Source organism: Aotus nancymaae, unplaced genomic scaffold (genome assembly GCF_030222135.1).
Source record: "Aotus nancymaae isolate 86718 unplaced genomic scaffold, 86718_ANA_hifiasm-v0.15.2.pri h1tg000036l, whole genome shotgun sequence".
NCBI lineage: Eukaryota > Metazoa > Chordata > Mammalia > Primates > Aotidae > Aotus > Aotus nancymaae.
In genome coordinates, this window is record NW_026988450.1 from 46,457,908 (window position 1) to 46,477,495 (window position 19,588).

Consider the following 19,588-nt stretch of genomic DNA (forward strand, 5'->3'; position numbering starts at 1 on the left):
TATATCATATATATATGATATATATATATATCTCCTATTATCCTATGTATATATATGGCTTTGGGCATAAATTTTAAATGGAAGATGTCAGAGAGAAAATGATCTCCAATGTGAAAAGAACCAGAATTTTTGTTGTTGTTCATCAATCAACTTGAAGAAACCAGAATTTTGTAGTGAAAACACAAAACAAAAACGGAGCTTTTGTTTGGTTTTCTGATTAACTCCTCAAATAATGTTACTTATAATTCCTGATTAAGGGCGTACACTTAACATGGTAGGGATGGCTCTTGCTTCCAGGATTAAGCTACACAGTAAGAATGTTGCAGCTTTAAAGTCTTGTGAAACTACTGGTTCTGTAATTGAATAGTTTTTTTTTTTGTTTTGTTTTATTTATTTATTTTTTTTTTTTTTGAGATGGAGTTTCGCTCTTGTTACCCAGGCTGGAGTGAAATGGCGCGATCTCGGCTCACCGCAACCTCCGCCTCCTGGGTTCAGGCAATTCTCCTGCCTCAGCCTCCTAAGTAGCTGGGATTACAGGCACGCGCCACCATGCCCAGCTAATTTTTTGCATTTTTAGTAGAGATGGGGTTTCACCATGTTGACCAGGATGGTCTCGATCTCTCTTGACCTCGTGATCCACCCGCCTCGGCCTCCCAAAGTGCTGGGATTACAGGCTTGAGCCACCGCGCCCGGCCCAATTGAATAGTTTTAAACAGTATCTTTCTTCCTATTTAGCCTAATTTTAGGAAATTTAGATCGAATCCATTTTTGTCTTGCTGCATGTCTGAAATAAAACTTTCACCCGTGCTAATAATCTAAACTATCCCAGATTCTTGGCTTTAACAATAGTCCGTGGGCTAATATCGGACAAGGGAGCTTCTAGACAAAACATGAGTTGGGAGGAAATAAACTCCAAAGCAGAGCTGTCTTTCACTATCTCTAACACTGTGTTGTGTCTTGCAGAGACCTTGTGTAACTGGTTGGATGACTGCTTCTCTTTTTTATGTTTTGAGAGGGGTCTCACTCCCGTCGCCCAGGCTGGAGTGCAGTGGCACAATGAGCCTCGAACTCCCGGGCTCAGGTGATTCTCCCGGAGTAGCTGGGACCACAGGCTCGCGCCACCACGCCCGGGTAATTTTGGTATTTTTTGTAAAGCCGGGGTTTCGCCATGTTGCCCAGGTTGGGACTGGATCTTTAGAGCTGCACTCATGATTTAAAATGCTACCCTAAGCACAGCGAGGATGTCCTTGAAACACATCCTATTTTCTGGGAAAAGATTACTACCACAGTAATTGAGCTGGGAAGCAGAGACAAATTGCTGTCGGCGGCGGTTCAAAGTACTGCAATTGACGGGAATCGCACCGCGCAGTTTTCCTTCCTCTCGTGCAAGAGTGATAGGAACTGTATCGATTACCTGCTGATAGAATTAGAAGGGGGCCGCCAGGTGCGTGGCTCACGTCTGTAATCCCAACACTTTGGGAGGCCGAGGCGGGCTTATCACCTGAGGTCAGGAGTTCCAGACCAGCCTAACCAACATGGTGAAACACCGTCTATATAAAAATACAAAAACTTAGCTGAGCGTGGTGGCGGGCGCCTGTAATCCTAGCTACTTGGGAGGCTGGGGCAGGAGAATCACTTGAACCTGGGAGGCGGAGGTTGCAATGATCCGGGATCGCGCCCTTGCTCTCCAGCCTGGGCGACAGAGCGAGACTCTGTCTCAAAAAAAAAAAAAAAGTAGTAGAAGGGAAGAAATCCACAAGGACCTAGACTAAAAGAATCTCAACCCCGGATTGAAGTTACACAAATGGCCAGATGAAAGAGGGAAGGCCCGTACCTACACCGCGGGCCGACACGGGGACGGATGCACCCGGCGGAGAGTGCATCGCTGATGAATTTATTCACCCGGGATCGCAGCTCCTGCAGCAGGCAGGAGCCCGCGGTGACGTCACGGGCCCGAGTCACGTGGCCGAAGCCTCCCCGCCCCCTCCCCGCCCCCGTCGCCGCCGCCTTCGGAGTGCAGGGTCTCGCCGCGGCAGCCGTTCGTAGCTCTCGGGGAATCGAGGAGGGAGGCCTGTGGGCGCACGGGCGAGTGGGCCGGGAGCCGGAGCGGTTGAGGAGCCGGCAGCAGCTGCGCGGCGAGCCCCGGACGAGGCGGTCGACGCTCCTGAAAACTTGGGCGCGCGCTCGCGCCGCTGCGCCCACAGCGATGAAGATGGTCGCGCCCTGGACGCGGTTCTACTCCAATAGCTGCTGCCTGTGCTGCCATGTCCGCACCGGCACCATCCTGCTCGGTGTCTGGTACCTGGTGAGTGCGGGTCGCCCGGCCGTGGGCCCCGGGACCCGCGTCGTTTCCGCGCCCCAAGCTGGGCTCCTGGCCCGGCCTCGCGGTGGGGTGAGGCGCGCGCTCATCCGCCTAAAGTTGTATTATTAGAAACTTAATTCTCCCGGCGCCGCGTCCGCGCTTTCCCCGGCTAGGCCAGCGCCGACTGGGGGAGGCCGGGAGTTTGGGGCTCCAGGTGGTCGGGGCGATGAGGGGCCGGGGTCGCGGGGCGGGAAACGGCACCCGACCCACGGCGCCCAGGTGGTGCGGGGAGTCGGCCTCCAGCCTCCGCGCAGCTTCGCGGCGTCGCGCAGGGCGCACCCGGGGCCAAGAAACTCTGAGCTTATCTGTGGAGCACGTGTTTCCTTTCTTCTTAAAGCCCGTGCGCTTTGTGTTTCGACGGCTGCTGGACGGCCCAGCGGAGGTGACGAGGCATATTTTGAAACTCCGTGGTCAGGGTTGCGGAGATCTCAGTGCCCGGTCTCCCTGGCCGCGTCTCCGCTCGGGTGGCCTGCAGTTTCACACCCGTCGCATGTTCGGATCCCGTGCTGAAGTAGCTAGGGGTTCTTGGCATCCACTTGTGAGTGGGTCCTCCGCCCATGTTTTAAAGCCCTTTCTCCTGGAAGGCATGTGCGTGTGATATTCCATCTGTCTGGGGAAGCCATTTTACATCCACATTTTTCCTGCCCATGGACAGGTGGTCCTCGGACTTTTTCTTGACAGACCCATCAGGCAAATACGGCATTTTTTTCCTGGTTGGAACTTTGAACATTTTCTTTATATGAGGAGCAGTGATTTTCAGAGGTAGGGAGGAAACCTGATGCAGTCTTGCTCTGCACCTGCCCTGCGTTGGTTGTTGGTTGTTGCCCTGCGTTGGCACCCCTAGAGTGCAGCAGCACTTTGTCGGAGTCCACTGCATTTTGGGTTTTGTGCCATCATGGTGGAGAGTTAGACCCGAGCTGCTTTGCAATGAATACCACTGCATCTCGAGGAAATGCCCTGAAAATGGTAGACAAATGGTATATATAACTTTTTTTTAGTGAGAAAAATTATTATTATTATTATTTTGAGACGGAGTCTCACTCAGTGCCTCGGGCTGGAGTGTAGTGGCGTTATCTCAGCTCACTGCAACCTCCGCTTCCCGGGTTCAAGCGATTCTCCTGCCTCAACCTCCCGAGTAGCTGGGATTACAGGCACCCGCCACTTCGCTCAGCTAAGTTTTTGTATTTTCAGTAGAGGCTGGGTTCACCATCTTAACCAGGCTGGTCTCGAACTCCTGACCTCATGATTCACACGCCTCAGCCTCCCAAAGTGTTAGGATTACAGGCAAGAGCTACTGTGCCCGATGGTGAAAAATTAGTATCTCTTTAATAATGAATTAGGGGGGGGTGTGTGTGTGTGGTTTTTTGTTTGTTTGTTGCTCATTTTTTGATACACAGACTGTTTGTCTAACTGTGAACCCCTTCCTTGTACCATTTTAGGCAAAACATTTCACCCAGTCTATGGTGTTCACTGTGCTATTTATAGTTTCAAGTTTCCTTTAGTCAGTGCCTATCATGGCCACACAATAGAAATTTTTGGCCTGAGTATATTTCAAACAGATATTTAGGGTGTGTGGGTTCTTCCTGTGCAGTGTAAATACAGATGTAACATCAGCGTATTAGCTCAACCTCGACTTTGCTGAAAGCCAAGAACTTCTTTACAGAAATTGAAAATGACAGCAAAAGGATAGTAGGTGGCTCAAAATAGTTGGTGTTTTTATTGATGATCAAGAGAGACTGTTTTATACAAGTGTCTGCCTTCCTTGAAAATGTTCAAATCTGCCGACTTGCAAGTACATCAGTGAATGTAATTTGCAAAATCTAGGGCACTGCATTAGGCAAATGTACTACGTGATGTACAGGAAAGATAAATCCTGCTTGAGCCCTGCTGTTGGCTGCAATCCAACCAGACAGTGTTGGTGTGATAAAAAGGAGGGTACTCAGCATGCTTTGTCTACTGTTTGAGCACACTCTGTGGAAAGTAGTTATTGGTGTGCTTGTCCTGGCGTTTGGAAAGAAATGGTCTTTGAAAGATAATCAGAAAGGTTTCTAGCAGATGTGAATAAAAATATTGCTGTAGGTGAACCCTATTTCTGCAAAACCTGGCTTAAGTACTGATAATCTTTATAGTCTTTTGCATTTCACAAGGCAATGTAAGCTTTTTTTTTAAGTAGTGAGTTTCACCGAGACCTTTAAATATCAGTTGCTTGTCCAAAACTTTGATTTTCGTGAACATATTTAAGACAGTGTTGTGTGGCTAGGGAGCAGGACCACTGTAAAACAAGGCACCTTCCCTCGTTTGCCCTACCTGCTTCTCCCCCCCAGCCATCTGGAAGGAATGGGGTCGGTTATCAGAAAGTGGAGAGTTAAAAATTAGCCAGGTGCGGTGGCTCACTCCTGTAGTCCCAGCTTGAGTCCCAGAAGTTCGAGGCTACAGTGAGCAGTGATTGGGCCACTGCACTCCTGCGTGGGCAACAGAGTAAGCCTTGTCTCTCTCTCTCTCTCTTTTTTTTTTTTTTTTTTTTTTTTTTGCGACAGAGGCTTGCTCTGTCGCCCAGGCCGGAGTGCAGTGGTGCTATCTTGGCTCACTGCAACCTCCGACTCCCGGTTCAAGCATTCTTCTGCCTCACCCTCCTGTAGCTGGGATTACAGGTGTGTGCCACCACGCCTGGCTAATTTTTGTATTTTTAGTAGAGATGGGGTTTCATTATGTTGGTCAGGTTGATCTCAAACTCCTGACCTTGTGATCCACCCGCCTCAGCCTCTCAAAGTGCTGGTATTGCTGTATTGAAATGCGAGATTAAAATAATTCACCAAAACAAAAGTATGCCAAATTGCAGGGCCTTTATTGCTGGCGACCATGGAGGACTCACGTCTCTCTAACCCGCGGCCCCGTAGGAAGGGTGACAGGACCTTTTATACCCCTAAAACCACCTTAGGGGTGAGGGTCAGGAGCGGGGATGGGGATGAGGGATTTCAGACATTCCAAGGGCTAGTGGATTCTGTAAATCACCTCCTGGGCGGAGATGAGGGTGAGGGGCTCCGGACATTCCAAGGGCCAGGGGACTTTTGTCACTCCAATTGTTACTTAAGTGGTTTACAGAAGTCAAGATAAATGTTAGTTTACACATTGTCTGGGTAGCAGTGGAATTTACAGATCTTAGTTACTTATTACAAGTCACAGGGGCCAAGATGAAATTAGTTTGGGCCACTTACTCTGATAAGCAAAGGCCAGCAATTCTGGCCTTTTCTTACTGATAAGAAAAGGTAAACAGCTTCACCTAGTGGGCATTTTTCAGAGCAAACTAGCAGTTTTATTTACAGAAGCCAAAGTCAGCAGTTATTGCAAGGAGAATGGGGTAGTTGTTACAACTCATTTTTGGAGACACAGTTTTGGTTTTTTTTTTTTTTTTTTTTTTAGACAGAGTTTCACTCTTGTTACCCAGGCTGGAGTGCAATGGTGCGATCTCAGCTCACCGCAACCTCCGTCTCCTGTGTTCAAGCAATTCTCCTGCCTCAGCCCTCCCGAGTAGCTGGGACTACAGGCGTGCGCCACCATGCCCAGCTAAAGCTAATTTTTGTATTTTTAGTAGAGACGGGGTTTCACCATGTTGACCAGGATGGTCTCAATCTCTTGACCTCATGATCCACCCGTCTTGGCCTCCCAAAGTGCTGGGATTATAGGCGTGAGCCACCGGCCAGCTTTGTTTTATAAAATGGCATTGCTAAGGTTCTGGCTCTAGGCCAGCTATAGCACAGTATTATAGATGTGAACCACCGTGCCTGGTTGCCCTGTCTCTTAAAAAAGAAAAAAGGAGGCCAAGCACGGTGGCTCACGCCTGTAATCCCAGCACTTTGGGAGGCCGAGGCGGGTGGATCACCTGAGGTCAGGAGTTCAAGACCAGCCTGGCCAACTTGGTGAAACCCTGTCTCTACTGAAAATACAAAAATTAGCTGGGCATGGTGGCGAGCACCTGTAATCTCAGTTACTTGGGAGGCTGAGGCAGGAGAATCACTTGAACCTGGGCGGCAGAGGTTGCAGTGAGCGGAGATCATGCCACTGATCTCCAGCCTGGGCGACAAAGTGAGACTTGTCTCTAAATAAATACATAAAGAATAAAAAAGAAACAAAAGGGGAGCGTTTTCACAAAAGGCAGATATTTAAATAAGAGTTCACAATAAGGGCTTTTTTTTTAATTGCATTTTAGGTTTTGGGGTACATGTGAAGAACATGCAAGATTGTTGCATAGGTACACACATGGCAGTGTGATTTGCTGCCTTCCTTCCCATCACCTATATCTGGCATTTCTCCCCATGCTGTCTCTCCCCTAGGGCCTGTTTTAAATAATTTTCTGTTTTGCAAGATAGGTTAAGTGGATCTTTTTTATTTGTTTTCTCATTGTTGATTCTTACCAATACCATTTACTAGTGCTCTGAGTATCAAGTACTTTACTAGATACTTTGCATAAGGTTAATTTTTACATATTCCTGGTGAGGTAGATTTTCTTATTCCCATTTTACAGATGAGAAAGCTGAAGCTAAGAGAACTTTGGTGATTTACTTGATCTTCAAATGCCATGGTTGGTTTATGGTATGAGTGATGTTTTAATCTGTTTTGTTTTCACTGTTGTAGTCATACAAGTTGTGGATGTGTTTTGGTTTTGGCTTGGAATAATAAAAGTTTCCTTCAGTCCAGAAATAACATATATTGGCTTCAGGTATTTATTATTATTACTGTCTTTAAAATTCTGGGGCTGGGCACGGTGGCTCATGCCTGTAATCCCAGCACTTTGGGAGACTGAGGCAGGCGGATCACCTGAGGTCAGGAGTTCACGACCAGCCTGGCCAACATAGTGAAACCTCGTCTCTATTAAAAAAAAATACAAAAAATTAGCTAGGTGTGGTAGTGCATGCCTGTAATCCCAGCTACTCGGGAGGCTGAGGCAGGAGAGTAGCTTGAACCCAGGAGGCGGAGGTTGCAGTGAGCCGAGATTGTGCCATTGCACTCCAGCCTGGCAACAAGAGCAAGACTTTGTCTCAAAAAATAAATAAATAGCCAGGTGCGGTGGCTCAAGCCTGTAATCCCAGCACTTTGGGAGGCCGAGGCGGGTGGATCACGAGGTCAAGAGATCGAGACCATCCTGGTCAACATGGTGAAATCCCATCTCTACTAAAAATACAAAAAATTAGCTGGGCATGGTGGCGCGTGCCTGTAATCCCAGCTACTCAGGAGGCTGAGGCAGGAGAATTGCCTGAACCCAGGAGGCGGAGGTTGCGGTGAGCCGAGATTGCGCCATTGCACTCCAGCCTGGGTAACAAGAGCGAAACTCTGTCTCAAAAATAAATAAATAGCCAGGCGCGGTGGCTCAAGCCTGTAATCCCAGCACTTTGGGAGGCCGAGGCGGGTGGATCACGAGGTCAAGAGATCGAGACCATCCTGGTCAACATTGTGAAACCCCGTCTCTACTAATACAAAAAAAAATTAGCTGGGCACGGTGGCGCGTGCCTGTAATCCCAGCTACTCAGGAAGCTGAGGCAGGAGAATCGCCTGAACCCAGGAGGCGGAGGTTGCGGTGAGCCGAGATCGCGCCATTGCACTCCAGCCTGGGTAACGAGAGCGAAACTCCGTCTCCAAAAAATAAATAAATAAATAAATAAATAAATAAATAAATAAAAATTCTGTGTCAAGCTAACTTTGGGAGCCTTCAGGTATTTGTTATTAGGGATCATTTTTTTGTTTGTCTCTCTTTTCTTTTAATTGAGTTGTGATTTACATACTACAAAATTCACAGTTATAGCAGTTTATTGAGCTGACAAGTGCCTGTGTAATATAACTCCTATTCTTTAAGAACATTTCCAAAACCTCAGAAAGTTTCCTTGTGCCATTTCCCAGTTAATCCCTGCCACCCGCCCCCAATCATTGTAGGTAAGTTTTGCTTTTTCATGTAAATGGATTATGTGGTATGTAACCTTCTGTATCTAGCTTCTTTCACTTAGCATAACTTTTCAGATTCATTCAGTTTCTTGGAATGTTGCTTTTTATTGCTGAGTATTGTTTTATTGTATGAATATACCAAAATTTGTTTATCCATTTGCTGGATATTGGACATTTGGGTTATTTCTAATTTGGGCTGTGATAAATAAAGCTGCTCCAAACAGTCTTGAACAAGACTTTGGGGACTTTTTGTGTGTGTGTGTGTGTGAAATGGAGTTTCGCTCCTGTTGCCTAAGCCAGAGTGCAGTGGTGCAGTCTTGGCTCGCTGCAACTTCTGCTTTCCAGGTTCCAGTGATTCTCCTGTCTCAGCCTCTCAGGTAGTTGGGATTACAGGCATGTGCCACCATGCCCAGCTAATTTTGTTTTTTTTTTTTTTTTTTTTTTTGAGACTGAGTTTCGCACTTGTTACCCAGGCTGGAGTGCAATGGCACGATCTCGGCTCACCGCAACCTCCGCCTCCTGGGTTCAGGCAATTCTCCTGCCTCAGCCTCCTGAGTAGCTGGGATTAAAGGCACGCGCCACAGTGCCCAGCTAATTTTTTGTATTTTTAGTAGAGACGGGGTTTCACCGTGTTGACCAGGATGGTCTCGATCTCTTGACCTCGTGATCCACCCACCTCGTCCTCCCAAAGTGCTGGGATTACAGGCATGAGCCACCGCGCCCGGTCCCTAATTTTGTATTTTTAGTAGAGGCAAGGTTTCTCCATTTGGTCAGGCTGGTCTCTTAACTCCTGACCTCAGGTGATCCACCTGCCCCAGCCTCCCAAAGTGCTGGGATTACAGGCGTGAGCCACTGTACCCAGCCACTTTTTTTTTTTTTTAATTATACTTTAAGTTCTGCAATACATCTGCAGACCTGGTCTTTCAAGGAATCCACTTGTTTACATGAAAAGTCACAGCTTCCTTGTATACTCAAGTAAAGGAAACCAGAATATGTCACCCAAAAGTATACCTATTTGGTATATTTCAAGATACTGTTAGAGAAACTGCAAACAAGAATAGATCTGAAAAGCTGCGTTTTGTGAAGATTTGCATCTTTAGGGAAAATCTATGTTAGTGAAATAAACAGCCAGGCTTTCTCTGAGTACACCTCCTCCCCACCCCATCCCCCAGGTTGAGACCTAGGAGAGATTAACTCATGGGACAGAGAGATTGAGAGTCTCACACCTTTGGAGGTCTGATAGAGAAGTTTACCATACCACAGGCTAGCAACTATTTTTTCTCAGGGCTGCTACCTGTGAGGTCTCAGTTGCATAACAAGACCACCTTCCTTAGCCAGCCCTTTCCATCTCTCCCTCCCATAACCAATTTTGCCATGATCTAAACTCCTATTCTTTCTGTAACCTCGGGATAGTATTAAAACTTAAGCTATCTGGCCCTTCCTTTGAGTTTTCCTATGACTCCTGTGTATGCATTTGCATGTAATACATTTGTATGCTTTTTTGCTGTTGATCTATTATCAGTTTGTTTTATAGGCTGAAATGATCAAACCTTCAGAAGTTGCAGAGGGGAGAGAATTTTCTTTACTCCTTCACAAGCCTGATAGATTCTCTTCTTTGTATCCTGAGAAGTTCAATAACTATTGATTTGTCTGAGTATAGGATAGTAAGACTAACATCCTGTATTTGTAGAGTGGTTGATAGTTTTCGGTGTGCTTTTACATTTGTTCTTATTTAAACCTCAGAGCAACCCTGGGTCAGGCATGATAGGTGGTGATGTGTTCTTTTAAGATTAATAGCTTCTTTCCAACTGTCAGATTCTATGAAGTGGCCCATAATGCTAGGGCTGATTGTGGTACTTGTGTCATCTTTATTGCCTGGTGTTTTTCCTAGTATGTTAGATTGTAAAAGACTAAATAGTAGGCTAAAGAGTTTGGATTTTATTCTGTAGGCAATGGGGAATTGTTGAAGAATTATGAACAGGAGTGATATGATGAAAGCAGTTTTTAAGTTAGATTAAAATGGCAGGCTGTTTCAGATGGCTGGAAAACCAGACAGAATGTGTTCTGTATAGCTTTCTAGACACAAGCTATAGCAGGTATCAGCTCTTAATTGTGTGAATAATATGGATAGGGATTTTTACCAGTTTGTGATACAAGTCTCTCTTGCCACCTAGATTTTCTCCATCTGATTTAAGGAACTGAATAGATTTAGGGAAGGATATTGGATTTTTAAAGTACAGGTTTTCCCTATCTAATAAAGGATCAAGGGCAGTTCTATAGAATATTCATTGGTGGAGATTTCAGTGGTATTCAATATCTTTTTAAGCTTTTATCACACTTTTTTTTTTTTTTTTTGAGACAGAGTCTCACTGTGTCACCCAGGATGGAGTACAATGGCGCCATCTCGGTTCACTGCAACATCTGCCACCTGGTTCAAGCGATTCTCCTGCCTCTGCCTCCCGAGTAGCTGGGATTACAGGCACCCGCCACTACACCCAGCTAATTTTTGTATTTTTAGTAGAGACGGGGTTTAACCATGTTGGCCAGGCTGGTCTCCAACTCCTGGCCTCCTGATCCACCCGCCTTGGCCTCCCAAAGTACTGGGATTACAGGCCTTAGCCACCTTATTACACTATTATGATAAATGTTCATTAGAATGTTTTACAGACAAGGTGGCCAATAAATAAAGATTGCTATCAAAACTGTTTATTAATACTTTTCTCTCTGGGATTCCCTTTAAATATATCTAATGTCGACCTAAATGGAAGATGCTGAGTCAAAGTTAACATAAGTAGCGAGTTTATTTGGACCAGGCTTGAAGATTGCAACCCCAGAATATAGATTAGTGTTGCCCTGACTATACACACAGGTTAGCAACAGTATAAGTGGATTGTTTTTTTTCTTTTTTTGAGACGGAGTTTCGCTCTTGTTATCCAGGCTGGAGTGCAGTGGCGCGATCTCGGCTCACCGCAACCTCCGCCTCCTGGGTTCAAGCAATTCTTGTGCCTCAGCCTCTTGAGTAGCTAGGATTACAGGCATGCACTACCATGCTTGGCTAATTTTTGTATTTTTAGTAGAGATGAGGTTTCACCATGTTGGCCGGGCTGGTCTCGAACTCCTGGCCTGAAGTTATCCACCTGCCTAAGCCTCCTAAAGTGCTGGAATTACAGGCGTGAGCCACTGTGCCCAGCCCAGGTTCTCAGTTTTGATCCCCATCTTTGATATAGTTGCTGATCTAAGAGTTTTTTGTTTGTTTTTTTTTTTTTTTTTTTTTTTTTTTGAGTTGGAGTTTCACTCTTATTGCCCAGGCTGGAGTTCAATGGTGCAGTCTCAGCTCACTGCAACCTCTGTCTCCCAGGTTCAAGCAGTTCTTCTGTCAGCCTCCCAAGTAGCTGGGATTACAGGTGTGCCACCATACCCAGCTAATTTTTATATATTTAGTAGAGAGGGGGTTTCACTATGTTGGCCAGGCTGGTCTCCAGCTCCTGATCTCAATGATCCACCTGCTTCAGGCCTCCCAAAGTGCTGGGATTACAGGCTTGAGCCACTGCACCTGGCTTATTTTCCTTTTTAAGGTAGTGTTGGCTTCTCTGAGAGCTGTGTTTTTCCTCTCTTTTGTTTTAATATTTACTGGTTTTGTTTGTTTGTTTGTTTGTTTGTTTGTTTTTGAGATGGAGTCTTGCTCTGTAGCCAGGCCCCAGGCTGGAGTGCAGTGGCTCAATCTCTGCTCACTGCAACCTCCACCTCCTGGGTTCAAGCAATTCTCCTGCCTCAGCCTCCTGAGTAGCTGGGACCACAGGCACATGCCACCACAGCCAGTTAATTTTTGTATATTTTAGTAGAGACAGGGTTTCACCATGGTCTCCATATCTTGACCTCCTGGTCCGCCCACCTCAGCCTCCCAAAGTGCTGGGATTACAGGCGTGAGCCACCGCACCCTGCCAATATTTACTGTTAACATCAGATATGGTATAGATAAAGTTGCTATAACAAAGAAATGCAAAACTGCAGGAAGATAGAAGTTTATTTCTCTCCTATTAACAGTGCAGGGAGTGTTGGCCAACATTGTTCCTTGTGGCCATACAGAGACCCAGGCTGGAGGTGGGGCTTAGCTCCACCATCCCAAATATTGTTCATGGGTTCCTTCTCTGGTTCAAAGGAGGCTGCTTCCTTTATGTTTGTGTTCATGGCTAGAGACATTACCAGCACCATGTTTGTGTCCTGGCCTGCTGAAGGAGAAAGGGGCATCTGAAGGACAAGGAGCTTTATTTTCTTAAGGATGTGAAATGGAAATTGCACATGTCACTCTAACTTACATCCCGGTGACCAAAAACAAGACATGTGACCTTAGCTATAAGGGAGGCTAGGAGATGTTTCTTTAGCTGGGGAGTCATACAACTGATAAGCTTGAAGGGAGAACAGTCCCAGAGGACCTCAGCTGCCACTTAAGGGCAGCCTTATTTCTTCTTCTTTGTTTTTTGTTTTGAGACAAGGTCTCAATCTGTCACCCAGGCTCGTCTCAAACTTGTGGGCTCTAGTGATCCTCTTGCCTCACCCTCCCAAAATGCTGTAAATCCCTGAGGGTCCACCCCCCTGTTGCCCAGTGAATGTCCTGTGCTAACTACTAGAGGCTTTAATTCCAGTCTGTAAGGAAGTACTTGTTGATTCTTAGGACTTCAATTTTCCTCTGTAAATTGGAGTTACTAATCTAAAAATAAATTCTAAATAAATAGTTATTTTTAAAGTAACTGTAGGTCGGGGGCGGTGGCTCACGCTTGTAATCCCAGCACTTTGGGAGGCCGAGGCGGGCGAATCACGAGGTCAGGAGTTTGAGACCAGCCTGGCCAACACAGTGAAACCCTGTCTCTACTAAAAATACAAAAATTAACCAGGTGTGGTGGCATGTGCCTGTAACCTCAGCTACTCAGGAGGCTGAGGCAGGAGAATTGCTTGAACCCGGGAGGCAGAGGTTGCAGTGAGAGACGAGATTGCGCCACTGCACTCCAGCCTCTGCAACAGAGCAAGACTCCGTCTCAAAAAAAAAAAAGAAGAAGAAGAAGAAAGTAACTGTAAGAGGGCGGGGTGCGGTGGCTCACACTTGTAATCCTAGCACTTTGCAAGGCTGAGGTGGGCGGATCATGAGATCAGGAGTTTGAGATCAGCCTGGCCAACACAGTGAAACCCTGTCTCTACTAAAAATACAAAAGTTAGCCGGGCATGGTGGAGGGTGCCTGTAATCCTAGCTACTCGGTAGGCTGAAGTAGGAGAATCGCTTGAACCCAGGAGGCGGAGGTTGCAGTGAGCCAAGACCATTGCACTCCAGCCTGGGCGACAGAGTGAGACTCTGTCTACAAAAAAAAAGTAACTGTAAGAAAATAAAATCTCAGGACCCACCCTCCCCACCAACTAGTTATGCCAAGAGGAGCGTTAAGCCTGAGAGCTGAGTCACGCAACACTGCTGTGCTTTTTCCCAAACAAGTAGCTGTAATTTCACCACCTTGTGTCACAGTATTATGCTGCATAAGCCAGGTTCTCACAACAAGGAAGGGCCTTACGCCTCTCCCGATGGCTGCTTTCACAAACTGCTCCCAAGGAAATTCCTTGCTGGAACCTAAATGTTTCAGGATACATATCCCCCTATAAAACAGGCACCTGCCAGTTGTAACCTTAGGTCTGCAATGTAAGTTTAACTCCTAAAACTGAGTTCTGTTAACTCTCACACTGATAATGTTGATTACAAGCTTTTCTTCTCAGGTACAGAACAAAAACAAGAAGTGATCACTCACTCAGAGGTGGCTGCATAATTGACTCCTTCCTCTACTGGTCTTTTCCAGTGTTTACCTTATGTATGAGATAGATGGCCAGGCGCAGTGGCTCATGCCTGTAATCCCAGCACTTTGGGAGGTCGAGGCAGGTGGATCATCTCAGGTTGGGAGTTTGAGACCAGCCTGACCAACATGGAGAAACCTATCTCTACTAAAATACAAAATAGCTGGGCATGGTGACACACGCCTGTAATCCCAGCTACTCAGCAGGCTGAGTCAGGAGAATCGTTTGAACCCAGGAGGCAGAGGTTGCGGTGAGCCAAGATTTTGCCGTTGCACTCCAACCTGGGCAACAAGAGCAAAACTGCGTCTCAAATAAATAAAATAGATTTACTGAGCACTAATTGGAGCCTCAGAATCATGTAATCATTTACCTCACTGCTTGCTCCACCTCCCTTTTTTTTTTCCTACTTGCGCTCTTACCTTAAATGCTGAGTTCCCAAAACCCTCTTTGGAAAGCGTAGGCCACAGATGTTTCTGTGGCTTGTGTTTTTCCCAGGCATGCCCTTAAACTTTGGCTCAATAAACCTTGACTGCTTGAGATACTTGCCTCAGTTATTCAGTTTTGGGTTAACATTTCACAAAGTAGCTTAAACAAAATATATATATTTTTGATTGAGACAGAGTCCGCTTTGTCCCCAGGTTGGAGTACAGTGGCAGGATCTCAGCTCACTGCAACCTCCACCTCCTGGGTTCAAGCTATTCTCATGCCTTTGCCTCCTAAGTAACTGGGACTACAGGCGTTTACCACCACGCCTGGCTAATTTTTGTTTTTGTAGTAGAGACAGGGTTTTGCCATGTTGGCCAGGCTGGTCTCAAACTCTGACCTCAGGTAATTCTCCCACCTCAGCCTCCTATAGTACTGGGATTACTGGCGTGAGCTACCACACCCGGCCAAATATAAAATCAAAAACATGAAATTATGTATAAATATAAAACAAAATTTAAAAAATAGTTATGATTATTTATGAAATGAAGTATCCAATGAGAATGCAGCTTTCTTAGGGTGTGTCCATTAATGGATTTTTAATTGACTGCTAAGAATTTTTAAAAAGATGAAATGAGGCCGTGCGCGGTGGCTCACGCCTGTAATCCCAGCACTTTGGGAGGCTGAAGAGGGTGGATCACGAGGTCAAGAGATTGAGACCATCCTGGTCAACATGGTGAAACCCCGTCTCTACTAAAAATACAAAAAATTAGCTGGGCATGGTGGTGCGTGCCTGTAATCCCAGCTACTCAGGAGGCTGAGGCAGGAGAATTGCCTGAACCCAGGAGGCAGAGGTTGCGGTGAGCCGAGATCGCGCCATTGCACTCCAGCCTGGGTAACAAGAGCGAAACTCCGTCTCAAAAAAAAAAAAAAAAAGATGAAAATAACATGAATAGTAATTTCAGCACAAGAGCAGTCATCTCTGTAAGACACACTGCATCTCATTTGTGAATCAGAGAAGTTGTGGATAAGGACATTCCATCTCAGAAGAAAATAATTGCAGACAGTTGAAGTCTGGGAGGAATGAATGCTGATGCAGATTCAGTTTCTTCCGTCCTTCCTTTCCGTTCCTCCTCTATCAGCAGATTTTATGGAGAACTTCCTCTATGTTAAGAACTATGCTAGGTGTTGGTGATGCAATGGTGATTGAAAATAAAACCAGTCCTTGCCAGTGTTGAATCTGTGTTGAAGTAGAGGAAATAAATATTAACCAGTAATTAATATAGATTAGTAATGTACAGGATCACAGGTGTGGTAAATACTACAAAGGAGAGTGTGTGGCACTATGATAAGGCATACAGGAGAGTTTGAAGACGGGAGGGACAGTGTTAGGCAGCCTGACAATGCTTGTCTTTAACTGGACAAATTAATTCACTGAGATTTATTTCAGTCATTGTTTCTGTTTTTCTCTCCTTTGTTGCCATGTTTCAGATTGACTGAATTTTTTCCTATCCATTTTCCCCATCTACTGTTTTAGAAGTCACACTCTATTTTTCTTTTCTGTTTTTTTTTTTTTTTTTTGAGATGGAGTCTTACTCTGTTGCCCAAGCTGGAGTGCAGTGGCATGGTCTCTGCTCAGTGCAACTCCCTCCACCCAGGCTCAAGTGGATTCTCCTGCCTCAGCCTCCCAAGTAGCTGGGATTACAAGCGCACGGCTAAGTTTTGTATTTTCTGTAGAGAAGGGGTTTCACCATGCTGGCCAGGCTGGTCTTGAACCAGCCTCAGGTGATCAGCTTACCTGAAGTGATCAATTATCTCAAGTGATCTGCCTGCCTCCAATTCCCAAAGTGCTGTGTATAGCTGTCAGCCACTGCACCCAGCCTATTTCTTTTATTTTGGTGGTCCATTTAAGAAATTTTAGGCCGGGTGCGGTGGCTCACGCCTATAATCCCAGCACTTTGGGAGGCCGAGGCTGGTGGATCACAAGGTCGAGAGATCGAGACCATCCTGGTCAACACGGTGAAACCCCGTCTCTACTAAAAATACAAAAATTAGCTGGGCATGGTGGCGCGTGCCTGTAATCCCAGCTACTCAGGAGGCTGAGGCAGGAGAATTGCCTGAACCCAGGAGGCGGAGGTTGCAGTGAGCCGAGATCGCGCCATTGCACTCCAGCCTGGGTAACAAGAGCGAAACTCCGTCTCAAAAAAAAAAAAAAAGAAAAAGAAATTTTAACAGATACACCTAACTTACTAGTCTACGGTTAATAATATCATAGCCTTTCTTTTAAGCAATACAAGTCCTTAACCTCCAGTCATTTCTCTCTTCTAATTTAGTGTCCTTTTCTAAGTTCTCCAACATATTGATTTATACGATTAATGTTTGTTGTGAGTTAACCCATGTATTTGCATCCCTCTTTGTTCATTACTCTTTTTTCTTTTTGTAACCACTATAATTCTTACTTAAAAATGATTTTTTTTTATTTTTTTAAATTTATTTTATTTTATTTAAAGACAGGGTTTCACCATGTTGGTCAGGCTGGTCTCGGACTCCTGACCTCAGGTGATACACTCACCTCAGCCTCCCAAAGTACTGGGATTACAGGCATGAGCCACTGCACCTGACTTATTTTTTATTTTATTTTCTTGAGACAGAGTCTCACTCTGTCGCCCAGGTTGGAGACTGCAGTGCAGTGGTGTGATCTTGGCTTACTGCAATCTCTGCCTCCCAGGTTCCAGTGATTCTCCTGCCTCAACTTCTGGAGTAGCTGAGATTATAGGCACCTGCCACCATGTCCAGATAATTTTTGTATTTCTTTTTTTAAATAAAAGTCTCACATATTTATGACTGAACCCAGCCAACCCGCACATTCATAATAGATTCAGAGATAAAAAATATATTGCCAATAAAACATGTCCAACTGTCCAGATGGTGGTGACATTTTCAGCTTGCTATGGTGAGATGGTCATGACCTTGACACAGCGTAAATGCATGCCCATCTCATGTGCAATTCCATATAGACCCAGCTTGGTTCTTCTTCAGTGTCTCCTTTTAGAGTTCTACCTGATTTTATTACCAGTTTTTATTTGAATCCACTGGGGAATGGGACAATTTTGCTTTTGTTTGTTGGCCAGGAAACAATCCTGAAAGTCTTGTGAGGCCAGGCACAGTGTCTCACGCCTGTAATCTGAACACTTTGAGAGGCTGAGGTAGGTGGATCATGAGGTCAAGAGATTGAGACTACTCTGGCCAACATGGTGAAACCTCATCTCTACTAAAAAAAAAAAAAAATTTGCCAGGCGTAGTGGCTCATGCCTGTAATCTCAGCACTTTGGGAGGCTGAAGCGGGTGGATCACAAGGTCAGGAGTTTGAGACCAGCCTGGCCAACATGGTGAAACCCCATCTCTACTAAACATACAAAAAAAATTAGCCAGATGTGGTGGCTGGCGCCTGTAATCCCAACTACTTAGGAGGCTAAGGCAGGAGAGTCACTTGAACCCAGGAGGCAGAGGTTGCAGTGAGCCGAGATTATGCCATTGCACTCCAGCCTGGGCAACAAGAGCAAGACTCTCGTCTCAAAAAAAAAAAGTAAAGTCTTGTGGGAAGACATGGTGAGAAGCGGAATCAAGCACACACCATGATGGCAGAGAAGGAAAGAGAGAGCTAATTTTTGTATTTTTAGTAGAGATGGGGTTTCACCATGTTGGCCAGGCTAGTCTCGAACAACTGACATCAAGTGATCCACCCACCTTGGCCTCCCAAAGTGCTGAAGTTTACAGGCGTGAGTCACCATGCCTGGCCAAAAATGAATCTTTTAACACTCAAAATACAAAGCCCATCATTTTCTATTGTACCTCAGATCTCTGTCTAGGATCACTGTTCCTGTATGAAATATATATTCTAAAATTTGCTTTGTTAAGGATCTGTTGGCTTCAACTTCTGACAGCTGTTTTTTTGATAACATCTTCATTTGGTGCGTGCTCTCTCCCCCTCTGTCTCTCATTTTTTTTTTTTTTTTTTTTTTTTTTGAGGTAGAGTTAGTTTTATCTTGCCAAGGCTGGAGCACAGTGGTGTGACCACAGCTCACTGCAGCCTTGACATCCTAGGTTCAAGTGATCCACCCTCCTCAGCCTCTGTGCTGGGATTACAGGCATGAGCCACCAGACCCGGCCTCTTTCCACTTTTTTGTACCCATTAATCTTCTGCCTTGTCACTCCCCACTACCCTTCCCAGCCTCTGGTAACCATCCTTCTATTCTCTAGCTTCATGAGTTCACTTCTTTAAAGTTTTAGCTCCTATAAATACATGAGAACGTGTAAAATTTGGTTTCTTGTGCCTGGCTTATTTCACTTAACATAAGGACCTCTAGTTCGTCCATGTTGTTGCAAATGACAAGATCTCATTATGGCTGAGTAGTACTCCATTGTGTATATGTACCACATGTTCTTTATACCTTCATCTGTTGATGGACACAGGTTGCTTACAAATGTTTGTGAATAATGCTGCAATAAAATGGGAGTACAACTATTTTTTTGATAGGCTTATTTCCTTTCTTTTGGGTATATACCTAGGTGTGGGATTGATGCATTGTATGATAGCTCTATTTTTAGTTTTTTGAGGAACTTCCAAACTGTTCTCCATAGTGGCTGTATAATTTGCATTCCCACCAACAGTATATAAAAATTCAGTTTTCTCTGCTTTCTCGTCAGCATTTCTTATTGCCTGACTTTTGGATAAAAGGAATTTTAACTGGGGTGAGATGATTTAGCATTGTAGTAGTTTTGTTTTTGGTTTTTTGGAGACGTAGTCCTAGTTTGTCGCCCAGGGTGGAGTGCAGTGGTGCCATCACAGTTCACTGCAACCTCCGTCTCCTGGGTTCAAGCAATTCTGCTGCCTCAGCCTCCTGAGTAGCTGGGATTACAGGCATGTACCACTATGACTGGCTAATTTTTGTATTTTAGTAGAGATAGGGTTTCTCCATGTTGACCAGGCTGATTTCAAACTCCTGACCTCAGGTGATCTGTCCACCTCTGCCTCCCAAA

General features: G+C 45.4%; 1 protein-coding gene across 1 annotated transcript in view; it reads left to right on the forward strand.

The window, feature by feature from the left end:
* Positions 1 to 1,985: 1,985 nt before the first annotated feature.
* LOC105727816 (lysosomal-associated transmembrane protein 4B) overlaps positions 1,986 to 19,588 on the forward strand; it is a 60,343-nt gene continuing 42,740 nt past the window's right edge. Inside the window, exon 1 of the mRNA XM_064384433.1 lies at positions 1,986 to 2,305. Within this exon, the coding sequence (XP_064240503.1) occupies positions 2,207 to 2,305 (99 nt within the window). The 5' untranslated portion in view covers positions 1,986 to 2,206. The remainder of the gene's footprint in view (positions 2,306 to 19,588) is intronic.